The sequence below is a fragment of the Eschrichtius robustus genome, chromosome 8 (assembly GCF_028021215.1).
Source record: "Eschrichtius robustus isolate mEscRob2 chromosome 8, mEscRob2.pri, whole genome shotgun sequence".
NCBI lineage: Eukaryota > Metazoa > Chordata > Mammalia > Artiodactyla > Eschrichtiidae > Eschrichtius > Eschrichtius robustus.
Window position 1 is genome coordinate 105587449 of NC_090831.1, and position 12759 is coordinate 105600207.

Sequence of the window (12759 nt, forward strand, 5' to 3'; positions counted from 1 at the left end):
AAATCCTTCCAGATTTCATAAACTTTGATAATGAGTTTTTCTAATTATTAGATGATCATTTAAGTTCCATATTACCTGAGGATTTTTGAAGCAGTAAACAGTATTAAAGCTCTTTTTTCACCTTTTACATGAGTAACTAGGATATTATATAGAAATCACAATTCCAGTAAATTATTGACACTAATGGTATACCAAATTTCTGTTGTCAGTAACTAGTATAGTCACCACTAGTCAGCACTATTGGTAGGATCTCATAACGAGGAACTCTAGATAATGCTTGCATATAACTTGAGATAATTTAACTTCACAGATAATTTCACTTTTTCCAAACAAAATTACCTCTTTATTAAAATAGCAACATAAATATTAATAAATTTATTCTTTATTAAAAAGAAATCAGAATTAACAAGAAAAAAAACCTCACAACACTACCCTAAATAACACCAGTCAAAATGAAATAAAAACAGCAATTATAATCCATTATTTTAAAAATAGCAACAATTAAGAGACTATATACAGAAACTTTGGAGATGCAGTCAAAGTTGTGCTCAGAGGTAAATGTATAGCCTTATGTGTCCTATTATTAAATAAGAAAGAAGTAAAAATCAATGAACTAAGTCATTAATTACAAAGAAGTATTCAGAAAACACAAAACAAACTTAAGAAAAGAATAAAGAAGGAATTTAAAAGATTAAAAGTTATATTAATGATGTACAAAACAGAAAAAATAGTTAAATGTTGGTTCCTTTAGAAGACTACCAAGTCTAATAACAGAAAGAAAAATGCAACTAAAAAGATTAGAAGTGAGGAAAGAGCTATAACTATTAATACAGAGAAAAATATTTTCAATTATAAGATTATATGTTGAGGACTGCTAACAAATTTTTAAATTCTATGAAAATGCATGATTTTCTTTAAAACTGTTATTTTTTTAAATTGATACTCAAGAAATAGTAGCTAACCTGTCTAAGCCAAAACCATAGAAGAAAATTTAAATTTTTTCAGATAATTATCTTCCACTCACCCTGAAAAAAGCTTGGGGCCTAAACTGTGCTATGGGTGAGTTCCTCCAAACCTTCAAAGAACAGGCAATTCCTACACTCTATACTAATCTAGAGTATGGAACAACATTTTTTTCAAGCTGTTTAAGATAGAATTAAAAAATGTAAAACTATTGTCCAATCTTATTCATGAACATAAATGCAATTATCTTAAATAAAATGTAAGGAACTGAATTCAACATGATTGTACTAAAAGAGGGAAAACAAAAAAACAAAAAAAAACCCATGATGAAATAGGATACATCTCATGCAGAAAATAATCCAATGTTGAGATATCTAGTAATATAATTTATTATAAAAATAGGCCACATGATCTTCTCTAGTGCCCAGAATATGTTTAATATAATTCAACAACAACTCTTAATAAAATGCTTAGTATACTTGAACAAGGAGACCACTTCCTTAGCCTGATAAAGAACTCTATTTCAATCAAACAGCTAATATTAAAAGCTGGTGAAATATTACTGGTATTCCTAACAAGTCAGGAATAAGAACAAAATTAATACCATCATATATTTAACATATGAAGTATTAATATTGTAAAGAAAGAGAGAAAATTACTATTAATTATACTTCAGATGATTGTCTACTTAGAAGAGAATCAACTAGAAAAATTAATGAAAGAGTTCAGAAAAGTTACCAATTACAGAAATCAATAGCTTGACCCAACAAGGAGCAACCAGTTATAAAACATAATGTGAAAATGATCCCAACAAAGATATAAAATATCTAATAATATAATTAACAAGAAATATGCAGGACCTACAAAATTACTGAAAAATATATAGGAAGCCTTCAATAACCTTGACATGCGACAAGTCCCTGAATGGGAAAATTATTATTACAAAGATGGCAATTTTCCCCCAATTAATCTATAATGTTAAAGCAATTCTAAACAAAATGCCAATTTCTTTTGGAAACTGGCCAAACTATAACTAAAGTTTACCTGGAAGAATAAATGCACAAATATAGCTGAAAACATTTTGAAAAAGAAGAGTAATGTTTACCCCATAAAAAAGTTAATCACACAATAAAGCAAATTATAAAATGACAATAATTAAAACAACATGGTTCAGGAATAGAGAATACCAAAACAAAACAAACCAAATAAACAAATAACTAATAAATCCAGAAACCACTCCAAGTATATGTAAGAATTTAATTTTTGATAAATGTAGAATTTTTAAAACAGTGGAAGAGGGCTTTTTCAATAAGTGATGATGCAACAACTAAATAAATATTTAGAGCCTTAATCACATCTATATCAAAAATAAATTCCATTGGGACTAAAGATTTAAATCTAAAAAATTTAAAAGAAAAAAAAAAAAGACAAATATTTATGTAACATTGAGCTGGAAGAAGACTTTTTCAAACATATCACCAAAAGTAGAAATCATGAAAGAAAAGATAGATTCATCTAAATAAAAAATGTAATATTTCTATATATCAAAGACATCATGAATTAAATTGGCACATATATGACAAGGGGCAAAATATCTGCAGCAAATGGACTAAACAAATTATTAGTGGTTAGTAGTTTTAATATATAAAGAGTTCTTACAAATCAATAAAAAGTGAACTCCCAACAGAAAAATGAGCAAATATGTTCATTTATTCCTTTAACAGATATATACTGTTCACCTAACATGTGCTAGGTATTGTGCTAGGGGCTAGGAATACAATGTTGAAGAACCTAGACGTCCAGACACAGTCTCTTTCATTCGTTCCAGTATGGGAAACACAGACATAGAAAGTAAATAAACAAATAAATAATGTTACAAATTGAGATAAGGAATTCAAAGAAACAAAAAAGTGAGATAGCAAATAGGAGGAGAGAGGTGAGGACTATTTGCAAACAATGCTCTGGGCAGGCCTTTTTTAAGATGTTGTATTTAAGAAGTTATCTAAAGGGTTGTGGTTGGGGACAGGATAGCCAAGGAGAGCAGCTTAAGCAAAGATAACAGCATTTACTAAGCCCCTCAGATGCAGAAAAGATCGTGGCATGTTGGAGGAACCAGTGTGGTTACATCATGGTGAGCAATAAAGAGAGGAGCATAAATAGGTTTGGAGAGATAGGTAGGCATCAGATTGTGCAGAACTCTGTGAGTCGCGGTAAACGGTTTAGATTTTATCTTACAATTTACTCAGTTCAATTTAGGAGTAAGGTCACTGTTGCAACTCTATGAAGAATGTATTGAAGTGGGTCATGGGTCAAGAGTGGAAGCAGAGAAAACAGGTAGGCTGGCTGTCATAATAATCAGGTGAGAAAAAATAGTGATTAGAAGTAAGTGTTGGCATTGAAGATGGAAAGAAGCAGACAGATTAAAGATTTGGGGGACCAAATGGATATATTATGCTGATCTAGCTGATGTAGGGGAGAGATGAAAAGAATCTAGGATGATGCGTAGGTTTCTGGCTTGAGCAATTGGTTGTATGGTGGTACTCTTTACTGTAATAGGGAAGATGTGGTAAACAGGTTTGGGGTGAGAATGAGGAATTCGATTTTGGCCATGTTAAGTTTGAAAGATCTGAGTCATTCAAAGGAAGATATCAAGCAAGCAATTAGATATGTGAGTCTAAAACTTAGAGGAAAGGTCAAAGTGGGAAACATAAATTTGTAACTCATTAGCATAAAGCCAGTACTTAAATCCATGGAAATGGAAAAGATCCTGCTGGGAAAGCACATAGAAAGAAAAGAGGGACAAAACGGAGGTGAAAAACCTCAACTTTTCAAAGTTAGGCGGGAGATAGAGCATAACAGTAGGAGTGAACAGTGAAGCAGGAAAAAAACTGGACAGAATAGTGTCTTGGATATGAAGAGATAATCTTTAAAGAAGCAGGAAGTGGTCAAGGTGAGGACAGGAAAGTACCCTTTTGGATAGGGTAATATGGAAGTGCTTGGTGACTGAAATGGGCACTTTCAATAGTGGTGGTGGGGAAGTCACGTTGTGAATTGAAAAGTGAATAGAAGATTAGAAAATGAAGACAATCTATAAGGATAACTCCATAAAGAAGTCTGGTTATGAAGGACAGCTGAGAAATGGCTAATAGATGGAAAAGATGTGCACAAGGGAAGCTTTGGTTAAGATGGAGAACACTGGAGCATGTTTGCAGGCTGATGAGAATGATTCATTCAAGGCACAGATTAATAATGCAGAGGAAAAGGGAAAAGCTAAGGAGAAAAGTCCATGAAAAGGCAGGAAGTGTTGGGATCCAGAGCACAAGAGGAGGGGCTGGACTTTGCAATTTCCTCCATAGTCACAAAAAGGAAGTTGGTGGTTGCCAAGCTAGCTGGGTTGGGGGTGGAGGGGTCTTGTGCTGGGAAGATGAAGTTTGTATGTAACATCTATTTTCCAAGGGAAATTTAAAGTAAACAGGGAGGAGGGGATCAGAAAATTTGAGGAGAGTTGAAAAGGTATAAACAGTCATTTTAGAAGTGGGAAACTAAGACTACAGTAGGAACAATAGCACCAATTTGAGGTTTGAGATACTGAATTCAAAGTAAAACTAGTTGACTGTGTTGTGTGATTTTCTTAAAGAAAATGTCCCATTGGCCCAGTCAGGCCAGTGGAAGGAGATGGTAAGGTTCATCTGGAGTGGGGATTTTACCAGGAAAGTAAACTGGAAGAAATTGAGGTTCAAGACTACTGAGGGCACTGTATTTCAAGGAGGATGAGGACAGTGATGGATCATGGGATCTAGGCTAGACAGGAAAGGAAGTGAATCCAAAACATGGGCTGATAAATAGTGGAAAAAATGAGGTTAGTGAATTAGCTGTCAGTGAACAAGGGATCCAGGAGGATAGGAAGATGGTAATCAGAGTGGAATGTCTGATAATGTGTTAGCTCAGGTCCTCCTAGAAGCAGACACCAAGGCAGGGTTCAACTTGGAAGAGTTTTATTGAGGGCACATCTGTGAAGGACAAAGGGAAGGAATCAGGAGCAGGGTGGGGGTCTTCATATCATAATTCAAGTCTGGCACCTAGGGAAGGAGAGGGAGATTGGGCAAGAAGAGCCTTAGACGGCACGCAGCACAGTTCTAAGGAAGTTTCAGCCAGGCTGCTGAGGAGTCCCCATGCCCAAGCTGCTGTGAGAGGAGTCCCGGCGTCTCACTAATACCCCGACTGTGCTCAGTCATGGGCCAAGAGTAGCCCAGGAGACGCACCGGCCTCCGCGCAAACCCAGTTGAGGATGCCCTGGGATGGCAGTCTAGAACGTGGGAGCAAGGGCTGATTCCGAACGGAAGAAATGGTCGTTGGGGATGAAGTTACAAGGAGTGGACTGGAGGCTGGAGTTCAAGTTTAACCACAGTTACGCGTCACACGACTCCAGATAGTGCGGGTCACCAGCTTGTTGATGATGGGATTCGAGGTGAAGACTAAAGTGGGAGCTAGTCTTTGAAGAACTAATAATGAAAGAAGCTGACTAGGAACTTGACGAATTACGAGGAGGAGGGAAAGAGGATGGTATTGTCCAGTGGCAAGATTCTCCGAGAAGCCGAGACTGTGGCAGACGGGATGAGGAAGTGCTGCTCAGCAAGTAGCAGCGACTAGCAGGGAGGCCTTCCTCCCCACCCGCCGGCCCTAAGGCACACGGTCCGCCTGAGGGGCTGCGTGGGACAGAGTTCGGTAAAGCGCGGGGGGACGGCACGTCTGCGATGGCTGAGGACCCCAGGGAGATCGCCGACGCCCGAGTGGACTTCGAGAGCTCCAGCGGGTGCGGCGGGTCCGGCGGGGAGGAGAGGCGCGACGGGCGAGGCTTGAGGTACTGGGCTGTGCCGGGCGCGGCGGCGTCCGCCGGCGGCCGGGCGGCGGCGCTCACGGGGGCGCGGGCTTCCCCAGGCCGCGGGCGGCGTGCTGGCGCTCCCGGGCGGCGCCGCCGCGGAGCTTGGCGCGGCAGCTGGCGGCGGCCTGGCGCGTGGTGACGGCGCCCGCGGGAGGGCAGCGGCTCCCCGGGGCGGCCGGGCGCAGGGCGGCGGCGCTGCGGGGCGACGGCTTCCCGAGGCTTCGGCCCGCACGGGCGGCAGCGGTCCCCAGGGAGAGAGACAAAGACACGCCGGTTAGAAACGGGCCGAACGCGCCGGCGCCTCCCAGCTAATCAAGGAGCCGCCAACCCAAACTCGGCGCGATGCCATTTCCGCCCAACAGGTTGTCTGTCACGTAAACACAGGTGATAAACCTGTGTCGATCAGGGGAAAACAGCATCCAATTGAAGTGTCATTATACACGTTTTTAGCAATTTAGGGAAATGTACCAAAACCCTTAAATTTTTTAATACTCTTTGACCCAGAAATTCTAGTTTTAGAGTTTTCCCTTAAGGAGTAATTACGAACACATGCAAAAATTTCATACAGGGTATTCAGTGCAGTATCTGTAACAGCAAAAAACAACAGGCAAAGAAAATGGGAAAAAAAAAATTTAAGGAGAAACCGGGAATATCCTATATCCAAAAATAAGATTATAGTCTTTCTCTTATAGTTGAAACTAACCTGCTATTAAAATAATGCTGGGATATAACTATTCATATGGAAAGGTATACTAGATAGAATGAAAAAAATTAGGTTCATCCCCATTTGTAGTGGTGGGATGTGTGCATACTTTATGTGCGTACATGTGTATACACACACACACACACCACACATGTATAAAATAGTGGAGAGAAACACTCCAAAATGTTAAGTGGTTATCTTCAGGTGATGAGGCTGCAGGTAATCTTTATTTATATATTTCCCAAATTGTATACAATAAGCATATCTTTATAATAAAAAATTCAAGTAACTTAATAAAAGGCATTTTAGTCCATTCTTATATACCCATTCTAACTTTCTACCAATTCAAAATTATATTCTATATTGTGTAGCAAAGTGGTGGACATCAAAAGATTTTAAGAATGAATGAATGGTCCACAGTAGTTTATCTTCCTCAAAAGTTCTGAGTAAATCACAGTATTTCAGAGCAGTTTATGCCTTAAACGTTATGCAGTTAATCAAAACCACTGTCTTCTCTGAAGTTACACCTTATTTTACTCTATTAAGCATTTCTACTTCAGGAAGAAAAAAAAAAGCTTTCTGGGCTGCTAACGAACCTAATTTGATTTGTAATCTCCACAGACTTGGGAACACAAAGTTTTCTGAAAAAAAATTACCATACTTTTGGAACAAATGTTTTAGATAATACCGATGTTTTCACAATGTATTCAATAATTTGCTCTTTAACTTGAAATAACTTAGTGGGAGCAAAACTAAAATACTGCAATAAACGAGAGTCTAAACTGTACATCTTGGTCTTCCAGTCATAACAAATTTAAATTTTAGCACTCATTAATACCAAGGGAATCTGTTTTGCTAAACCTTGTTCCAGAAAAATGTGTAAGATGACAATATAATTATACTAATGTAACGTAGGGATGGGATTCCAGGGCTTTGTTATTAAACTGATAGAAGATCCATTTAATACATAAGTTCCAATGATATTTTAAGCCAAAGTGACCTCAGAGTTGTCAGATTGATTTTCCTTAATGATGAGTAAATCCAAGCTTAGATGTTTATTGGAATGCAGCTTAAACAGATGATGACCTAATCAACCATACCATCCTGCAAGTTTCCTTCCCTCTGCAGGTACTGGATAAAATGATCATGTCTAGAGACATACCTGTAGTAAAAAAAATTATCAGAAATAAAATATACAATAAGAACAAATCCTAAGTGGCCAAAACTTTGTGTTAACCAACTGCTCAAACAAAAAGGGTGCGTGAGGGCTTCCCTGGTGGCGCAGTGGTTGAGAATCTGCCTGCTAATGCAGGGGACACGGGTTCGAGCCCTGATCTGGGAAGATCCCACATGCCCCGGAGCAACTGGGCCCGTGAGCCACAATTACTGAGCCTGCGCGTCTGGAGCCTGTGCTCCGCAACAAGAGAGGCCGCGATAGTGAGAGGCCCGCGCACCGCGATGAAGAGTGGCTCCCGCTTGCCGCAACTAGAGAAAGCCCTCGCACAGAAACGAAGACCCAACACAGTCATAAATAAATAAGTAAATAAATAAAATTTAAAAAAAAAAAGGTGCATGAGGTTTTTATAAAGCAGTGTCTCTCCAAAACCCTTATTTTACACCAAATGATTTAACATAACAGTATTAAATGCAGATAAGACAGAAGAACATTTTTGGGGTGCTATCATCTAACTTTCATTTGGTATATCGTGTCCATACAGCAATTTCAATTTAATTCAACATTTTTGAGTGCCTATTATGTCTCAGGCACTGTGCTCAGACACTAAGAACCAAAAAAAAGACAACATGAGATTCCTTCCTTTGAGAAGCTCTATCTAGAAAATTACCTTCAGATTATTCAGATAACTCCAACCCTAAGGCTAACCTGAATCCCTAAATCACGCTGCAGTCCTGCCAAAGCTTTCCTTCTCATATCCTTCAAATGAGCACTTTCTAATTTCCTGTCATTCCTTTGCTCAAATTCATCCAGAGCATCCCATTGTCTCCACACTAGCAAAATTATTAGTTCTTAACCTTTTCGGGGAATCAAAGAATAGTCCGAGATTCTGCTTAGACATGGACTTTGTCCTCCAGAAGCATGCACAGAAATGCATACACCATGTACTTTATTTCACTGCACTAGAAACTGATTTCTTCAACATAAGCAATATACAAAAACAAATATTTACAAAGAAAGGAATCCCTCCCTCACATTGTTATTTTTCATGAAAGAAAAATGGTGACTTACTGAAAGAAATTTTAAAATTCTAACTGCTTAGTAGTAAATCTGAGATTTGGCTTGAGTTGAAATTGTAATATGGACTTTGACATAGCAACACATACATAATCTTTGATAATCAATTGTAACTTTTTCTCCATGGCAACAATTGTTGAAATCCTTGACTCACCAAGGTACACAGAACCAAAGAAGAATTTCATAGAATGCTTTGTCAGGTTAAGGTAGCCTGTGTACTAGAACACTAAATTCCTCTAAGGCTTTCAAGTTGAAGTCAAGTCACGTTATTTCCTCTGCCTTCAAGTTCAATTAAGACCTCTGGAAAGGCAGCACGTTTCTTTCTGTCTAGTAGAGAAAAACATCATGTTCTGTTCCCATTTCTTGGCAATACCTCTTGGAAAGGTGGTGACAGCTGCTGACATGGAAAGTAATGAGGCACAATGACATGTGGCTATCCCTCATCAAAGCAGGAAAACCATGATGTATGCCTGACATCACAGGTGTACATCTGACCTCAGAGTGCTATCATTTTTTTCCTGCCATCTGAATAATTATCAGAGAGAGAGGGAGAGATATTATTTTGAAGATATTGAGAGCCTTTCCAGTTTCCAAAAAGAGTCCTAAAATGAAATTCTTTGTCGATGACACCAGAGAGCCCATGAAAACGTGAAGCTTGATGCAGTGAGAGGCGTCAGTAGTGTTATCCGGCTGCATGATGAACGGAAATGGCATGGTGCCCATTTTTTTCCAACACGGGAATGAATGATACCATTTGACAAACACTGCCTCAATTCTCTTTCATGGGCCATATTTAAGAAACTTTGCGCCAAACTACTTGACTCTCCACTCCCCTAACATACACTATTATTTCCCACCTCTATGCTCTTGTTCTTGGCATTTCATCCATCAAAAAATGTCTTCTCCCTCCTCTCATGTATTCAAACACTGCCCATCCCTCAAGACCCTCAGCCATTCTAATTAGCTTTCTCTGATTACTGCAGTCTGAAATGATCTATCTATTTTTATGAACTCCCACAATGTTTACTGTTTATGACTGTCCTCAAAGTGTGGTTATGAGACCACCAGCTTCAAAAATGCACCATAATCTGTATTTTTACAAACACCAGAAAGAGCTGTAGCAATTTCTCCAGTTTTCCTAAACCTATTTTGCCATTCTTAAAAGAATAACATCCCCAGATGGATGGAGAGAAGGCTGACAACAATGCTTATTGTTGCCCGAGTGACAGATCAACTCATCTCAGTTATTCCTTTCTGTACTCATTTTCATACAAGAAGTTTGATTTGTCAAGTGTGTGTTCACCAGATCGGTAATGCCATTGCTGACTGCTGAATTTACCACCATCATACCTCTACCCCTGGATTGTTCAATCAGTGCCTCCCAGTTCCATGGCCACCTGCTAGTCTAAGGATTCAGACCATTTTCAAAATAACTTTACACTCTATGAGAAAGAAGTTAAGCAGATTTGAAATTAAGGTAAACTGATTAGACGGAAAGGCCTACAATCGACATCATCTACTCAAATAAGATATAAAATTACCTATATCCTAGAGCTGAGCAGTAACCTGAAGATTATCTCTTCCAACAGATTCACATTACAGATGGAAGAACTGTGGGGAATGGGGTATTTTGGAGCAAGAAACTTAAATTTTAAGAGTATCAAAATCTCAACAAAATGGTAGCAAAATCATGCAGAGCCAAAAGGGATTCAACATGAATGATAAATGCAATTAAGTTAAAAGAATAAGGAATTAAACAATGAAAATAACTCAAAATGTGAAAGATGAGATTGATCAGTCATCTAAAGAAATGGCCCTTTAAAAGATTGTCTTTGACATTACAAGTACCAAGGTAACCTGAACTTAACACCAGTTACATTTATTAATATTAGTTATCATTTATTTACTGTATGCCAGGCATTGGGCTAAGTGTTTTACATACATTGGTGCAATTTTATTAAACTCTAATGGGGAAAAAAAAAAATGTGCTAAAGGAGACAATCTATAGTACCTGTAAGAAAAGAAATCAAGAAAGCAAAAGCTGGCCATCTGTCTGCATCCTGGTCTACTAGAAAGGATTCTCTGAAAATTGATGAATATCTGGTCTGAGTGGCAAGTATATTCCTATGGGAAAGATGAATGTATCATACTACCAGAGCTTGCTGATACTGGTCACTAAGAGCCGATTCAATGCTCATCAAGAAACCTTCTCATTATAATTTAGTATATTTGCCTACTGGGAGAAAATACACTGAACCATAAACATGAGAAGCCAGTGTCCCTGATACATCTCATGACAAATTTAAAAACTAGTATTGTGGTATTTATACACCAGTATCTATGAGGCTGGTTAGAGTGACACAGTCCTCAAGCACCTAGTCACCTTGCTAGGTGAACCAGTAATGGCCCTAGATGAACCAATAGGGCCAGCCTTAGAAAGTAGTGACCGTGTGAAAGTTACTTGTGAGGCCTAGCAGGGAGGCTAGCCTGCCCTCTGTCTTGCTGTTCACCATCTTCAAACTACAATGTCACGTGATTTCAAACCCATGCACGCAAGGAAGAACCATTTAATTCGAAACGGGAATAATGGAAAATGGAGGAACAAGATATAGCGTTGTTTCTCCATGTTCCAGAGCACTACCTTGTGAATTTAGAGGTTAGTTTCTATAGCAGAGAAGGCTTAAGATTTGTGTGGTTTTTATTTATTTATTTTTTGGTTTGTTTTTTTTTATGGCACCAATAAGTAATTGTTTCATTTATCAAAAGAATTAGTCACCTAAGCAAAAAAGTTCGAGTAGAACTTGGACATATAAACTTTTACCAAAGAGTAAAGATTAAAACATTTCTCACGTCCATAAATATGCACGATACGCAGTTACTTAAGGGTTTTGTTTCTGTTTGGGGTGTTTTGTCAGTTCTTGTTTTCTGATGACACCTCTACAGGCGAGAGATCTAAATAAATACAGCAAGGTCCTAACATGACATCACAATTCTTGACAAGACTTGAGTTCATGATGTCTCATCAAGAATTCCAAAGCCAGAATGCAGTAAGAACCATTAAGACCCTGTGTCCAGGGTCAAGGATAACACACATAAAAGTTGCGCTAATGCTATGAACCTCAAGGATACAATTTTATTTGTTCTACTACTGAATTTTAACTATTGTGATATTATTATGAAAATATACTTTTAGTCTGATTAACTTTTTTCCAATCAATAATGGAGTTATAATTAATACTATTTTCAAACAGAATTACTCAGTAAATGATACATGGAGAAGTACTGCCATCTTTAGGGAGAATGCAGGATTACTAATTATCTAAAGTAAAATTCAAATATAAGTACTTGGCCTCTATGACTCCAATCATGGACATTTGGTATGGTCCACATTTTTTTTTTAATGGATTTGTCTTTTGTGATATAGTCTGGTCCAAAAGATCTAAAATCAAGCAGTTGTAAGAGGCCCCATTAATCTCTGAAAAATAAAGCAATAATTGCATTGACAGAGAAGCTAGCCAAAATAAACCCTGAATGATCAAAATTAAGGGTATATTTTTATACAGATGACCATGAGTCATCTCAAGAAGATTAAAACACATAGTTAAAAACTGTTTTGAGAAACAAATGAAAATTTTTTTCTGTGATTTGCATATGAGGTTGGAGATTAGAAAATAAACATTTGTGGTTTAATATTTATAACACCACTGCTTATCACTGGCACTAAGATATTAAACTGCTTTGTACATACCATACAAGTTTTTACACAAGTTTAAAAGTAAATGATTTCCCTGAAAATTTCACCTGCCATTTCTTTTTCATATATTAAAGAAAATATCCCAATCAGCTATTTTTGGTAACTAGTAGTAATAATTATTATGTACATTTCACTTTACCATTTATCATAAAATAAATCCATGACCATGATCTCTCTCTTTCTGAAAGAAATGTGAAATACCACAT

At 37.7% G+C, this 12759-nt stretch overlaps 1 protein-coding gene across 2 annotated transcripts in view; it reads right to left on the minus strand.

The window, feature by feature from the left end:
* Positions 1-5877: 5877 nt before the first annotated feature.
* ZNF800 (zinc finger protein 800) overlaps positions 5878-12759 on the minus strand; it is a 49692-nt gene continuing 42810 nt past the window's right edge. The window contains exon 6 of one of the 2 annotated variants that reach the window (XM_068549391.1): positions 5878-6064. In XM_068549391.1, the coding sequence (XP_068405492.1) occupies positions 5878-6064 (187 nt within the window). Of the gene's footprint in view, positions 6065-6853; positions 7711-12759 lie in introns of those variants that run through there. The other variant, XM_068549392.1, reaches the window with a different exon arrangement.